This window comes from Grammomys surdaster, unplaced genomic scaffold, assembly GCF_004785775.1.
Source record: "Grammomys surdaster isolate TR1022 unplaced genomic scaffold, NIH_TR_1.0 126278, whole genome shotgun sequence".
Taxonomy (NCBI): Eukaryota; Metazoa; Chordata; class Mammalia; order Rodentia; family Muridae; genus Grammomys; species Grammomys surdaster.
In genome coordinates this window covers 81,015-97,305 of record NW_021621078.1, presented here as the reverse complement: position 1 = coordinate 97,305, position 16,291 = coordinate 81,015, and the positions used below count along the sequence as shown (strand labels likewise).

At 47.8% G+C, this 16,291-nt stretch overlaps 1 protein-coding gene across 2 annotated transcripts; it reads right to left on the bottom strand.

The window, feature by feature from the left end:
* Positions 1 to 2,273: 2,273 nt before the first annotated feature.
* Positions 2,274 to 15,948, bottom strand: Rad51d (RAD51 paralog D). 2 transcript variants are annotated; one of them, XM_028759410.1, is made up of 10 exons: positions 15,686 to 15,948; positions 15,335 to 15,396; positions 15,034 to 15,152; positions 8,636 to 8,717; positions 8,248 to 8,382; positions 7,646 to 7,741; positions 5,569 to 5,659; positions 5,398 to 5,468; positions 3,941 to 4,108; positions 2,274 to 3,776 (listed from the first exon to the last, which is right to left on the bottom strand). In XM_028759410.1, the coding sequence occupies exons 1-10, from the start codon at positions 15,765 to 15,767 to the stop codon at positions 3,693 to 3,695; spliced, it is 990 nt and encodes a 329-aa protein (XP_028615243.1). In that variant the 5' UTR covers positions 15,768 to 15,948; the 3' UTR covers positions 2,274 to 3,692. The 2 variants fall into 2 exon arrangements, with proteins under 2 accessions (XP_028615243.1, XP_028615244.1); XM_028759411.1 differs by having other exon boundaries at positions 8,678 to 8,717.
* Between the last annotated feature and the right edge of the window lie 343 nt (positions 15,949 to 16,291).

The window sequence follows — 16,291 nt, the reverse complement described above, 5'->3', positions numbered from 1 at the left end:
AACGAGCTCCATTTAGTCTGTAAAATGAAGAGATTCCCAGCACCACTCAGCTTGTCCTAAGCCCACAGTGAGTCCTGTGCTGAGGCACTGAGCACACACACAAACCCACCCACCATCTAATTCCTCCACACAGTCTAGCATCCCTAGGACCACAGCAGGTACCTCAAAAAAGGCTGAGCCTGAGCCCCAACTCCATGGCCGTTTGTCTAAGACTACCACTGAGGCACTGTGGTAGTTTGAATGTGGAGAAGTTGTGGGCTTTTCCATCTCTGCCCTCTCTTCTCTGTTGGTTTTGTCTTCAAGCTTGTTGCCTTCATCAAAACCTGGCTGTAGTCACTCTAAACATTAGGCCATATAATGCCAATATCTCTGGGCAGGGAAGGGATACTCTCCTTGTGTTCTTGGAAGAACAAGGAAAACTCAGAGCTTCCTAATGACTGTATCCCATTGGTGCAGAACCACCTCGAGTTCGGCCACCAGTGTTTGAATGCCTGGCCCACAAGGAGTAACACTATTAGGAGGTGTGGCCTTGTTGGAATAGGTGTGGCCCTATTGAAGGAAGAGTGTTACTGTTGGGGTGGGCTTTGAGATTCTATGCTCAAGTTCCACCCAGTGCAGTAAAGAGACCCTCCTACTGGCTGCCCTAGGATCAGAACTGCTCCTCCAGTACCGTGTCTACCCGCACCTTGACATTCTTCCTAGCATGATGATATTGGGCTGAACCTCTTAAACTGTAAGCCAACCCCAATTAAATGTTGTCCTTTATAAGAGCTGGCTTGGTTATGTGTCTCTTCACAGCAACACAAACCTTAACTAAGACAGGCACCATTTCCTTTTCCAGTACTGAACTAGACACACTCACCACTCGAGGCAGTTCTGCACCAATGGGATACAGTCATTAGGAAGCTCTGAGTTTTCCTTGTTCTTCAAAGGACACAAGGAGACGATCCTTTCCCTGCCTGTAGATAATGTCATATATGGCCTAATGTTTAGAGTGGCTACAGCCAGATTTTAAGGAAGGCAACAAACTTGAAGACAAAACCAACAGAGAAGAGAGGGCAGAGATGGAAAAGCCCACTGCTTCTCCACATTGGGCCATTGCATCGATCGGCCTTGGCACCACATTCTCAGGGATGAGTAGTAACCTTCCTTATCATTGATGCCTAAGTGGAGTTTTGTTACTTGCTATGGAAAACAGCCTCAATAATACATGGATTTTTTTTTTTTATCCTGTCAGGAAAGCTCAGCTTCCTGGCTTGAGATCATCAAGTGCTATTTATTGTACACTAGGTATTTAACATTAATTTTGTCTAATTTCAAATAGACATACAATAGACCTCCTTGTATCACGGTGAAAGAAGACAAAAGTCTGTGGGGACCTAATGGCTATCCACATCAAGAGAGAAACAATCCTACATCGCTCTCTTAATTTTTCCTAGTTTTGAGGATCAAATCTAGAGCCTTGCCTGTGCTAGGCAAGCATTCTACCACTGTTGTATACCCCCAGGCCACCCTCTAATATCTCTAAAATGCATTAAAGCTATTCATTCACAAGCGCCCACAAACGCAGAAAGAACAAGAGAAGAACAGACACAGAAGGCCTTTAGTTCTGCCCCCAGAACTGTCACATGTAATGCCTTGAGTTCTTTCTCTTAACAAAATGAGATGAGAGCTGGGTGTGCATCTCAGTGGTGAAAGCTTTGGCTAGCACATGGAAGGCCCTGGATTTGAGTCATCCCACTGCGGGGCGGTAGTGGAGACAATCCAGGCTCAATGATCCTTATGGGTCTCCCATACTGCACCGTTGTTCTACAGTTCTCAGTCATGTATGAAGCACTTGAAATCATCACAGGCAGGACACAGGACAGATCCACTCAGGACAGAGCAAGCAACCAGGCTCTTTGAATACCAAGGCCCCTAACTCGTAGTGGTTCCCTGCAAAGCCATATTAAGAAACTGTGAAACATTCCATGAGCATGCTTTGACTAATTGGTACTATCTGCTATGAGGTGTCGATGCCCAAAGAGCATCAGGAGTGGCCAGTATCTGCTTCTCCTGGTTTAATGTATGGCCTCTCACCAGGGTTGCAAGAACCAACCTGCCAGCCAACCAGCCATGGTGTAGACACCAGAGGCTGGTGTCTCTTGGGGTCTTCTATGGAAGACAGTGTGAGAGTTTAAGTTCACCCACATTTGTCGTTCGTGCAGACACCCTATGCCCCTTTGTCATTCATCCCCCATCCTTCAGACCTATTTCAATCTCCGCTATGCCCATCAGCTGTAAACATCTTATTTTATTTTTTAATTGCTACGGTTTTATTATCAGGTGTGAGGGGGTATAGATAGGTCACAGGATGTATGGAAGTCAGAGGACAACTTGCAAGAGTCACATCTCTCTTTCCATTATGGAGGACCCAGCCAGGGATTGAACTCGGGTTGTCAGGCTTGGCGGCAAGCATCTTTATTTGCTGAGGCATCTCACTGGGCCTAAATATCAGATCTTGTAACTGTGTTCCCTCTTTCCTTCAGCTAAGACACAAGTAATTATACAACAGGCTCTCTAACCAAGCATGACCTTCCTATAAAAACTGTGGTCCATAAACAATCCAGATCATTTCTCTCTGCCTTTTATTTTCCATTTCCTGGTACCATCCTCCCCTTTCAGCCAGAGTTACGACTCTCAGATGGATGGCCACAGTATTGGTAACAGACAGGGGGTTATTTTATTCACTAAGACACGAGGCTGTGGTACAGCTGGCAGGACGAGAGGTGTAATTATACTGCATCTTAGCGCCACCAGCAATGAATTTCTGTATAAAAGACTAGATTTGCCATGTATTATTTACGCCGGCATCAATTTTCCCAGCTGGCTCTATTTACTGTGCAAATTCTCCTGTGTCTGTTTATGGGTTAGGCCACGGTTCAGCACCTCTGGTTACTCTATACTGAGGAAGCACCCCACAGGGCACCATGCATATGAAACAAGTGTCTGGTTCACTGGGAGCAGGTCATATCCTTCCTCCCTAGTAAATTATATCCCTGGGACAGCAGTGAGCTATGTTCTCACCTATCAGGGTGAGGTATGCAGGTGTGTGAAACCCAGTAAGCAAGCAGGGAAGGGAGCACTCTCATTCTCTGGGAGTCCCACTGCACGAACTGAAAAACAACCTTCTTGCGGGGAAATCAGGTGGCTCCAGGGCTCAGAGGGCCTCCTTGTTTATATATATTTAAGAGTAGGACATACATAAAGACGTTTACATTTCTGAGGTTGTTTCTACTGAGTAACTTGCAGACGAAGGAAGTGCCATCTCACAGATGGGGAAAACAGAGGCCAAAATAAATGGGGGATGGGGAAGCAAAGGCTTCCTGCTCAGTTATTGTGTGAGGGATGGGTTAGGAGCCAATGGTGACACACAGGACCGGGAAACTATTCACGCAGGTACTACTGTGTTTCTTCAGTGAGGCCCCAAGCTAGGTGGACCTCAACCCATACTGGAAACATTTGAGACCCTGATGGACTTCTAGGTCCCTCCTACTGCAGCATCTTCTGGCCAATGGTGCCATGGGATCCCACACAGTGAAGCCGGGGGAACTGAGGTTTGTCCTCTGATGTCCCATGTGGCAGTGGACAGCAGCTGCCCAGGAAGGAAAGCTGTGAGGGCCTTGAGGCTGTCCTTTTCCCAGTCAACAGTGTCACGTCTGTTTGCCAGGCAGTTCTGGGCTCTGCTCCTCAGTCTCCAAAGTCCCAATGTCTATTATCTCCTGCAGACCCGTTGGCTAGAAGAAGAGATGGGAGAGGAGTAGATAGAATCAAGCAATCTAGGTGGTTGGCTTTTGTTTCAGGGTTTTAGCATCAAAGAATCCTTCAATGAGATACACATGGGCATGGAAACCACTCTCTCCAGGGCCCAAGATCCCTGACATCCCCTGGGTTGGCTCACCTGGCGGGGAGACTTGGTCAGACATACTGTGCGTTGGCTGCTGCCTAATGTTCCAGCCCCCTCTATGACATCCAGGAGAATCCGGGTACTGGGCACAAAGCTCCAGGAGCGTCCAAGGGCAGGTTTGAATCTTCTACCATCCCTGTCTCGAGTCAAGTGATTGGTCACCTGCAGATACGGAGAGCTTCCTTTTACAGACAGGGAGTCTGATTTATGACTCTCCGTGGTGCTAGCTGAATCTAGACCTACAACTTAGGTTTCCCGACTTGTACCCAGCTTTCCACAAAGCCTCAGTGCTTTACGCCTGACATCAATCAAATATGGGACATTGGGTACCTTTATTTACTCTTTCCTAAAGTAGAGCCAGTACTGTACTTGTGCCTTTCACTGGCATCCTGAGAACGGTGTAGCCAGCCCTTTGTGTGTGTGGAAGAGAGAAAGTTTGATGAGGAGTCCCAATCTGGGACTTAAGCAGACCACAGCCACAGAGGCACCCAGACCACAGCTCCTGAGAATAGCGACTATGGTTCCTTCTATACTCTTTATGCCAGAGACTGACCCCTAAGTACCCACAAACACCAGAAGCCAGTAAATGCAGGCCCAGGACCCATCTGAAAGAGCAGGAAACAGGTCCTTTCACAATGCCTGCAGGTACACAAATTAGTATAATATTTCCTCAAAATTGGGCGAGCTAGACAATGTAAAGTACATGTAGTTGTGTGTGGAGGTGTGCGACTATAGTCCTACCCAATCCCTCAGGAGCAGTCTAGGAGTTTGAGGCTAGCCTGAAAGCCTAGTAAGACACTGTGTCAAGAACATCGAGGCTAAAGTATAGGTAGCTCCAACTCAATAATTACACTCCTTTAATTCCAGCACCCAGGAGGAAGAAACAGGTAGATCTCTGTGAGTTCAAGGCCAGCCTGGTCTATAGAGGGAGTTCCAGGGCAATCAGAGTTATGTAGAGAAACCCTGTCTCAAAAAGGTTTTCATTAGTTTTAATTATATGTATATACATATGTTTGCATTTGAGTATGTGTTTGTGAGTACAGGTGCCTGTGGAAAGGAGAAGAGGGCATTGGGTCTCTTGGAGCTGGAGTTACAAGTGGTTGGGGCCACCAAATTTCCTTTTAAAACTTTTTTTTTTTTTCAAAGCTGGTAGTGGTCATGCCTTTAATTCTAGCACTTGGGAGTCAGAGGCAGGCATATCTCTGAGTTCCAGGCCAGCCTGTTCTACAGAGCAAGTTCCAAGACAGCCAGAGCTATACAAAGAAACCCTGTTTCAAAAAGCCAAATACACACATACACACACACACACACACACACACACACACACACACACCATAAGGCAAGTTAGTAACACCTTTCTGACCTGTAGGAGCTGGGTTCTGTGTTCTGTCCTCTTAAGCGCTATTAAGTTCCAAACTAACATCTAAGAGAAACAGAGAGCTAGAAATTACCACCACTGCCACACCCAGCTCCCGGGCCAGGATCTTGAGCTCTCGGGCCAGCTGCATCATCAAGGCCAGGCCTGGGGTAAGGAGCAGACAAGGAGGGGCAGTGAGGGCCAAAGGACAGGGCTGGGAGGTGAAGTCCCCACCTTGTCCCCAGGCTCTCCTTCCATTCCTCACCTTCTCTCTGCTGACCTCCCAGAAGTGGGGCGACAACTGCAGTGACAGAATCCACAATCACAACCTTCACAGTACCTGAAGAAACTGCCGCCTGAAGGAATGGGGGAAAAGCAGGTATCACAAACAAATGATCTCTAGGGCCCGCCCAGGGCACAAACCTCAGTTAGAAGGTAGAGGCCAGTGGGATGGCTCCGAAGATGTGGGCAATTACAGCACAGCCTGATAACCTGGGTGTGATTCCTAGAACCCAAGGGAAGGTGGAAGGAGAGAACCAACCCAAGAGATTTGGCTTCTCTGACAGACACACAGACACACACACACACACACACACACACACACACACACACACACACAAAAGTTTAGGCTGGGTGGTGGTGGTGGTACACGCCTTTAATCCCAGCACTTAGGAGGCAGAGGTAGGCAGATGTCTATGAGTTCCAGGACAGCCAGGACTATACTGAGAAACTGTCTCAAAAACAAAACAAAACAAAACAAAACAAAACAAAACAAAACAAAACAAGAAATGACAACAACAATAACCAAAACAAAACAAACAAAAAACAAAACAAAAAGGTTAACTCTCAGGAAAAAAAAAAAAGAAAGGCCTCCCCGCCCCCCCCCCTTCATAAATCTAACAGACTCCAGTAGATCTAGTAGACAGAGAGGGTTTAAGCCATAGGACACCACAAACACTCATTCAGGAATCCCTATGCAGAGTCCAGTGGCAATCTCCTCCACCTGGGGTACTGTTATCCCCTTCTCTTCTGAATTCCCTCAGTGCTGCTTGCTTCCACTTCAAGCTCCAAAGCTGCATTTGCTGATGAGTGAGCTCTCGACTAAGGAGCCCAGGGCCTGGGGCATGCTGGCCAGCATTCTACCCCTGAGCTACACCCTTAACCCTATAGACTTCTTCGTATTTCCATCCCTAGATCTTACCTCCTAAGTCCTCCTCGCCCATAGCTACCATGGTAGCTTCCACACTTCCTTTACACACTCCCTTACTTCTCAGATCCTGACTCTGCTGCTATGTGTGGTTTCCACCGTCCACTGGCCAAAGCATTGGCTACTTGCATTTCTGTTCTGCCTTTTGTGTGCCTTAATTCCAGCCTGGGACTGTGTCAATCATCCAGCCTCCAGGTCTTAGCCCATTACCCATGTGTCAAAGGGAGGACGGCAGAAATGGGAGAAGGTAAAACCAACCAGCTTAGGCCCCCATTGCCCCTGCCCTGCTAAATGGCACAGCAAGTCCTTTGCTGCTCTTGGAGAACCTCAGTTTGATTTTCAGCACCCGCATGACAGCTCACAAGCTTGTGTAACTCCAGTTCCAGTGCAGTCAAATGTCCTCTTCTTGTCTCCAAGGGAACAACCAAGCACACCAGGCATAAACATTCATACACATAGAATACAATTTTAAAATCTTAGAACAATTTTTAAATTAAAACAACAACAAACCAACCAAATGCCATTAAAATCTCCTTCTCCTTTCCTTCTAAACATTAGTCCGAACATGTTGAGGTACTAGGTAGAAATCTCCCAACATCGGTGACTATGAGCCCAGCCCCTGGTTCAAGAGATCTATAAAGAGAACATTTGTGGGATTTTTTGTTTGTTTGTTTGTTTGTTTGTTTGGTTGGTTGGTTTTGAGACACGGTCTCTCTATGTAGTCCTTGGCTGTGTTGGAACTCACTCTGTAGACCAGGCTGGTCTTGAACTCACAGAGATCCACCTGCCTCCACCTCCTGGGCACTGGGATCAAAGGCATTCGACAGGACACCTGGCACAAAAGTTTTTCTAATTGATTTCAGTGAGTAACACAGAAGTGAAGAAAATATAACCCTGGACTCAAGGAGCTCACTGTTGTCCAGGGCTGGCGAGCCTGTAAACAAGGAAGCGTGTGAATTAAGCACCGAGGAATTCCGCCTGGGGGTTAGGGGCATGCACGTGCAAACACAGCTGGAGATGTTACACTCAGTGGACACATGCATACCGAATATAGTCTGTGGTCAGACACCTGCCCGCATACAGGCAACACCTGGCCAGCTGGGGAAAGCAGAAACAGGCAGATCAGCAAGCTCACCTGCTGGGCCATGGTGCCCCGGAGGTCCTGCAGCATGCCTAGCATCTGGAAGATGTCAAATGAATGCACCACCTGTATCCTCTGGAGAGCACTTGCCTGACGGGGTGAGAAAGAGAAGCAGAGACTTGGAGAGAGGATCCAGGAAAGCCATAAAGAGTAATCATAAAGCTGGAAGGACAAAGAGGCACTTAGACACAGCTCTGGCAGGCAAAATGGCAAATGGATTTTGCCTAATGGGCTGGATCTCACAGTGGTGACTACCTGAGTGCTGAGCTGTAAGACATTCAGAATTCAGCAGGAAGGACGGATATGATTGATTAGTGATGCCTGCCATACACAAGAAATGGGCTGAAAACACGGATGCTAGGTGTTTGCTTGCTCTGGTATACAGTAAGCAAGGCCTTAAAGTTCCTGGAGAGTCCGTGTGGGTGGCAGCCAAGGTGGGGCGGTGACATCAATATGAGCAGCTTTAGGGATGCAGAAGACTCTCCAGGTTCAAAGTGAAAATGATGATTTCCACAGACGTGTAAACCCTTACAATGTACAGTCATGAGGTCTCCTAGCATCAGGGTTTTCTAGGACCCCAGCCACTTGGCCCCTACCTGTTTCTCCTCATCTTGGGTTCTAGCCTGTAGTAGCTGGAGGAGGCGGGACGCTGTCATTCCTCCATTGGAATCCACATACAGTACGTTCTGCTGCAGGCTGTGGGCCACATTTGCAGCCACACAGAGACACACCTTCAGAGACAAGATGGACTGCTGGTTAAACCTAAACCTTTGGAGAACAGGGAGTGCCACCAGGCAGCTCCCCATCACACCCTGCCCAGAGTCTAACAGCAAACACTTGCCAAAGTCATATCCATTCTCAGCACCCATCTGGTCTGTTCTGACCTTGAAACCCACAAAGACACCTGCAAGCAGCCCCTCTGGGAATCCAGGACCATGCACCCACCTCCCCCAACCCTCCCCTGACTGTTGGACCCATAGGTACCTGGGTTTTGCCGCTCCCTGGGCCACCCACAATTTCAGTTACCTCCCCAGTATAGAGGCCAGCATCAAGTAGTTTGTCCAGGCTGATGGCAGAAGAGAGAATGGGGGATGGGCAAAGAGAAGAGAGAAGAAACTGCATTAAACATGCAGATAAATTTGAGAAGTAAACCAAGCACTGTAACACATGCCTGTGATCCCACTATCAGGGAGATGAAGTCAACAGCGATGTAATGAGACCCTGGCTCAAAAAACCAAACAACAACAAAACAAAAAACCCCCACATATATATAATACACATATACATGTATGTATGTATGTATGTAAACAAATAAACAAAAAACATACATACGTATGTATGTATGTATGTATGTATGCATGCTCTGCCCAGGACTGGGGCTGAATTTTCTGTGTTGCAGCCTGGACCATATACCTACCTCCCTAACTCCGCTCCATCCGTGCGTGCGTGCGTGCGTGCGTGCGTGTGTGTGCGCGCGTGTGTGTACACGTATGTACATATATGGTTGGGTGTTTTTTGTTTATGGAGAGGCAGCTTAATAGTAATGGTAGAGTGTTTGCATACCATATGCAAAACCTCTCGTATCAAGGAAAAAAAAGAAAGGTTGGGGAAAGTTGGCATTCGCTAATGTGGAGTCTTGTAACCCACGAACACAGAATGTCTCAGCATTTATTGGGGGCACCTTTGATCTTCTTCATCAGCATTTCTAATTTTCAGCATACAAATTCTACACGGGCTTTGTCAGATTTAGACCCAAGTATTTCATTTTCTTAGACGCAGCAGCAAATGGCGCTGCGTTTCTAATTCCAGTTCTTGTATGTTCATCGTGAACTCAGAGAAATGCAATTGATTTTTATGTGTTGATCTTGTATCCCCAGACCTTGCTAAACTCACTTATTAGTTCTGGGAGTTTGTAATTATTTTTTATTTGCCTGTTTTTGCCTGCCTCCCTCATCTGGTAGGAACACTCTGGGGCCTTTATCCCTGTTATATCTCCGGTATTAGCACAAAGCCAAAAAGCCCCTGAAGGCACACAGTAAATGTTACTGAAGAGAAGGACAATGGTCTGACTGTCAAAACTCTAGCTGCGGAAGCTTTGAGATGAACCTCAAAACATGGCCACTTCCTAAGCCCAGTTCTGCCCCCGAACCACCACCATGACACAGGTTACTGCCTCCATATTCTGCCCAGGACATGAGCTTTAGTTTCTGTATCCCAGCCTGGACCAATGCCTGACCATGCCCCGCCTATCCTTACTCAGCATTACCAACCACAGACTGTAGGCCTCTGAAGAGGTTCCTGATGACCAACCACGACCTACCAGCAGATGGCAAACAGCAACCAGTCACTACTCCACCTATTTTAACTCAGGAGCCACAGGCTCCCCGCCAGTCAACATGCTTTGGTTCTTACACCACCCTGTGGCATTTTGGAGCACAGTACAGTTTGTGTCTGTTTAATAAGCATCTACTTAGTAGGTCTCCAGCCTCAGTCTCTCTTGAATCCCATTCTCCTGGAGACTTGGGAAGCCCTGTTCATCACAGCAGCTCCTCTCAGCCTGTTCTCCCAGATCAACCGCATCAACAACATGGTCAGAGGTTCTAGAGTTAGATCCTGCTCTGGAAGTTTAAGAACTCCATTGAGGTGAGAGCGGACATAACAGCTCAGCCAATAACAGCGCTTGTCTTGCAAGCATGGGGACCTTAGCTTGGTCCCCAAAACCTGCGTAAAAGCTGAGTGTGAGGAGCTGGAGAGGAGGCTGAGCAGTTGGCTCACAACTACCCAGAGCATCTGTTACCTCTAGTCTCTCCAGGCCCCTGCAAATGTGCACACACTCACACACAGATACATATACATGCTAACTAAACGAAAGTAAATTTTAAAAGAGGAAAAAAAGCCAGCTGTGGTGCTGTACATTTACTTTTTTATTTTTATTTTATTCTATTTTAATTTTTGGTCTTTCGGGATGGAGTTTCTCTGTGCAGTTCTTGGAACTCACTCTGTAGACCAGGCTAGCCTCAAACTCAAAGATCCGCCTGCCTCTGCCTCCCCAGCGCTAGGGTTAAAGGTGGTGGTATGCATTTCTAATTCCAGTGGTGAGAAGGCTGAGGCAGGGGATTCCCTGAGGCTCACTGGCCAGCTAACTGAAGCTAGTTAACTAGTTCCAGGCCCTGCATCAAAATCAACATATGGAAACTAGAGAGATGGTTCAGGGGACAAGAGCACTGGCTGCTCTTACAGAGGACCAAGGTTCAATTTCCAGCACCCACACTGCAGTTTATAACCATCTGTAACTCCAGTTATAGGGAGGCCTGATACTCTCTTCTGACTTCCAAGGGCACCAGGAATGAATGCGGTACACAGATATATATGCAGCCAAAATACTCATACACATGAAAATGAAAAATATAAAATAAACAAGGTGGATGGTCCCTAAGGAATAACATCTGTTGTCCTCTGGCATCCACGTGTACAGGTACACATGCGCACAGAGAGAGAAAGACAGGGGGGGGGGGGAGAGTCAGGGAGAGACAGAGAAAGAATGAATTCTCTGTGATTTGGATATACGCTCAAGTTTGAGAATCAATTCTCCCTGCACATTACAAGGTCTTTCTGGTTTTTTTTTTCCTCTCTTTTCTTTTTTTTTGTGACATGAGGTCTTAACTCAGGCTGACCTTGGACTCGTGGTATCAGATGGTTGTCCTATCTCAGCCACTTAGCAGCTGGGACTAGGCACACACCCCCACCCCACCCCCCACCCCTGCACCCAGCTTCCATGGGAGATTTTAAAAAGTAGCTTCTATCAGCAATTGTCTGGAGTCATCAAGAACATCAAAAAAACGTCAAAAGACTGCTTGTAACCCTTCCTTGGTGACTCCAATCTGCAGACAAATTTGGGAAACACTGTCTTTGACTGATTAAATAAAAGTTCTATCAGCAGAACCCAAAAGTGAGTCTTTTTTTTTTTTTTTTTTACAGTTCCCAAATAGTCATAGGGAAGACTGAGTCCCTGGTTTTGACTCTAGTGTGGTGAACTTTTGGAGCTGCTTGGCAGGAATCTGACATTGGACAAGGACAAGGAAGTAAGTTCAGGCAGGAATCTAATTTTAGGCTAAAACAGGGAAGCAATTTCAGTCAGTAATCTAAATCTTAGGCTAGAAAGAAGTAGGCTTCGGGCATGAATATGACTTTGGGCTAGGACAGGGAAGTAGGCTCAAATATTTTGGTCATCCTGATAAGCCCTTAGAAACACTGATCACAGGAGTGATTACAGGACTTTGCTTATTGTCTTGCTTGTTTCTTGACTATTTGCATTTATTGTATTGCTAGTTCCTCAACCTAGAACTGACCTAAATACTTGCATGTAATTAAAATGGTACAAAAGCAAATTGCAGAAAAAATAAACCCGCCTTCAGTCTCAGAATTGGCTGGGGTCATGCTGCAATGTTGTCTTTTTTCTTTTTAATCCTCATTCCTGGGCTGGAGAACCTATTGACTGACTGAGCTGGCTTGGTCACTCTAGTTAAGAACCCATTGCATGATAGGTTGTGGTGGTGAACGCCTTTAATCCTAGCACATGGGAGGCAGAGGCAGGCGGATTTCTGAGTTTCAGGTCATCCTGGTCTACAGAGTGAGTTCCAGGACAGCCAGGGCTACACAGAGATACTCTGCCTTGAAAACAAACAAACAAACAAACAAACAGACAGAGAGCCCATCACACAGAGGGTGGGCTGGAGATGGTTCAGCAGCTAAGACTGCTTGCTACTCTTGAAGAAGACTTCAGTTTAGTTCCTAATACCAGGTTGGCCTTGAACTCACAGAGATCTACCTGACTTCTGAGTGCTGGGATTGAAGGCGTGCCCCATCATGTTCAGCTAAAATAAAATCTTTTTTTTTTTTTTTTTTAGTATAGAATAGAGTTTATTCAGGGCATGGAGAGGGGAGTTAAGAGGATAGTAGAGGCAGAAAAAGACAGAGAGGGAAAGAGTAGAGAAGCAGAGGAATAAAGGAGTAAAGGCTGGCCATTAGCACATGGAGAAGAGAGCGGGGAAGGGAATAGGGAGAGAGGGGGGAAGGGAAAGCAAGAGAAAGCAAGAGAGCAAGAGCAAAATAAAATCTTTTTTTTTTTTTTCAAGACAGGGTTTCTCTGTATAGCCCGGGCTGTCCTGGAACTCACTCTGTAGACCAGGCTGGTCTCAAACTCAGAAATCCGCCTGCCTCTGCCTCCCAAGTGCTGGGATTAAAGGCGCGTGCCACCACCGCCCGGTGCAAAATAAAATCTTAAAAAAAAAAAAATCAACCACATACTGGGCTGCGAGGCCCCACCTCCATAAGGTACTTCCAAATCTGTCTGTTAAACAACTTTCACTTGCATTTTCATCCCTGACTACTCCTATTGGAGCAGGGCCCCCAACCTCAGACAACCCCAATTACCTCTGAGCATATCAACATGCAGCAGGACTCCAACCAGGACTGCCCAGAAGGCAGAGGTTTCTGGGATTTCCCTCCACCTTCCCCACTGAACTTCCCGTTAGTTATTCTTCAGTCGATCATTCAGACACCTTGCCTCATGTTTCCTGAAACCCTTCCTTCAACAGAGATGAACAGATAAAAGCTCTAGATTGTCTGATGCCCCCATCTATGGCATTCCCCACGGTGTGTGCCCTGCAAAGACTTACACTGTACCTCAGCCCTCAGAGAAGGCCCACAACAAACAACCCTGTTTAACAGGTTTAATGTGTGCTAATCACAAGTTTCACTAACTTTGCCTACAGCCTTACCTCCAAGGTTTCAAAGGTTATATTCACTAGGTAGGCACAGCCCACTGGAGAGAAGTCTAAAACTAGCAAACCACAGTTTTTCTTTAAGATTTTTAACGAACGTATATGAATACATTGTCACTCTCTTCAGACACACCAGAAGAGGGCATCGGATCCCATTACAGATGGTTGTGAGCCACCATGTGGTTGCTGGGGACTGAACTCAGGACCTCTGTGAAAGTGGTCCAGTGCTCTTAACCACTGAGCCAACCCTTCAGCCCAGCAAACCACCTCCTTTGAGTCTTCAAGTCTACACCCTATCTCATGGTCTCTTCTCACATCTCTCCTTCAACATGTCTTCCCATGGTCACAAACCCTGGATCAGATTTACACAACCTAAACCGGCAGCACTAGATCCCTGCTTGGCCTCTCCTGGCTGGCCTGTCTGCCCTGCACAGCTATGCCCCATAGCTTACAAATGCTTTCACAGTGGCCTCTCACCTCCAAGTATACCTCAGAACAGTCAGCTGGAATTAAGATACTGAGCCCCAATCCTACAGAAAGCATCTGCATGTGTCTGGCACCCAGTAGGCACTCAGCCAATGTTTGATGGATTACAAACACAGACCCCCAACCAGCGAGAGCAAGCACCAGACTGTGCAGACCTTGCCAAGAGAATGTGTTATGGAAACAGCAAGGGCCAGACCAATCCAAAGACCTTTATGATGGCAGCGTTATTCATCAAACTCCGCACAAATAGGCCGGGAGAGAGGTCAGACTTGCTTGGCCAGAAAATGCCAGTTGTCTTCCAATTCTTTCCCAACCCAAACAACAGGGCACAATGTAACTGCTCTTTTCAGAGAGTATGCCCATTCCCCGCTGCTGCCTCAGATGGCAAAGGCAACAGATTCTGGAATAGCTAACCCTGGGCTCACCTCTGCTGGCCCCTTTCTTAGGCTAACCACAAGGGAGGTCAATAACTTCTAACATCTATAACCTTGGGCAGCAGTTCTCAACCAGTGGGGTCACAACCCCTTTGACAATTGCACAACCCTTTCACAGGGGTGGCCAATCTGACTATCTTGCTTATTAGATATTTACACTATGATTTACAACAGTAGCAAAATTACAGTCATGAAGTAGCAAAGCAATAATTTTATGGTTGGGGGGTCATGACAACATGAGGAACTGTATTATAGAGTCACAGCATTAGGAAGGTTGAAAACCACTGGCCTAGTGTCAGCGCAAAAGTGCAGACTCTCAGGAACTCAATCCTTCCCCGGATCTCACTTGCTTTATTCTTAAGTATCATGGACTCTACAAATAACAGGGTACTAATGACATCTTAGGTTATAGGGCAGTGGTTTTTCACTGAGAAAAGTTAGCTTGTTGGAGATACCGAGTCATATCTGGAGACAACTTCTGATTGTTATTACTGGGGGCATCTTGGCATCTGGTGGGCAGAGAGAGACCCGGGATGCTGCTAAACGGCTCTCAATGCTCAGGATATCTCTATCCCAGCAAATAATTACTTCCCCAGCTCCAGACTGCCCTCCCCAGCCCTATCCCCTGTAGCCTCAGCATGAGGCTCTGCTTTCACCTTGTCCAGGTTCGAATACAAACCTTCCGATGCCGGTGGACAGGATGGCAGTGGAAGTCTTCAGTTCTTCATAGAGATCTGCGCCATTTATGGGGAAAGCCGAGAACTGCGCCAGCAACACCCTCCTCAGGGCAACCAGGGCCTGCCAAAAGGGCGGGACACTCAGGCTCCAGAGCGGCCAGACTGCCCTAAGAGCAGCTGCCCCGCAGAGCACTCTAGGTCTAGCGCCCCCCCTATATCAATTCCTAGGAACTCTGATTCTGCAGCGTGGGGGAGTAGCTCTGGAAGACAGGTTGGAGTGGAGTTTGGAGATTGCGAGCTCACCTTGTACGACAAACTACACTTCTGCGCTACCTCCTCCAAGTCTGCAGCTGCCAGGTCGGCCACTGGAAAGAGAGCAGGTGCAACTGGTTGGCAACAGGAATGGCTTAGCCTTGCCATGTCTGCCTTTTTCTGTTGTGAAATGGGATTAAGGTCTTATTCTACTTCCTATCTCGAGCACGCAGGCCCTGATGTAAGGGGCCCAGCACTCAGTAAAAATCCTCGGCCTCGACTGCTACGAACCCAGGGTCTCCAGGGAGTCAGAGGAGTGCGGCCCTCCTGTTAGAGCAAAAGGCCCCCGTACGTGTACTAAGACCACGGCGCCAACCCCCGGGGTTGTGCCCATGAGGTCACCTGTTTTGATCTTTCGGCCCCTCAGAAGCTGGACGATCTCCTCGGTGAGGCCCGGGCACAGCCCTGCCCTGAGCATGCCCATATTCCCTGCTAACCCAGGACCCCTAGGGGCTGTCTGTCACGTGGGCGCCCGCTGAGTCCCCCACTCTGGGCATTCCTCAGTTCTACTTAAGGAAAAGGTCCTGGCGTGGCAGCGCGGGACGAGGGGGCGGGAAGAGGATGCAGGACGGGATGCGGGACTCTAACCCTTCCCAACACACGGACTCGTGCGCCCTGGGCCCGCCCCCTCCGGCCGATGCTTCCGGGTTCCGCGTCTGGAGCGTCTTTTGTGGGCCAGGCCTGCAGCGCCATCTGCTGACCACTAGCGCAAACGAGCCAGCCACCTGCAAGCCGTAGAGTTGCACTGGGTACTGGTCACAGCAAATATACATGCACAAAGACAGAGACACAGACACACACCCCGATACACACCTCTCTCTCTCTCTCTGTCTCGCTCTGTCTCTCTCCCTCCCTCCCTCCCTCCCTCCCTCCCTCCCTCCCTCCCTCTCTCCCTCCCTCCCTCCCTCCCTCCCTCCCTCTCTCTCTCTGTCTCTCTCTCTCTCTCTC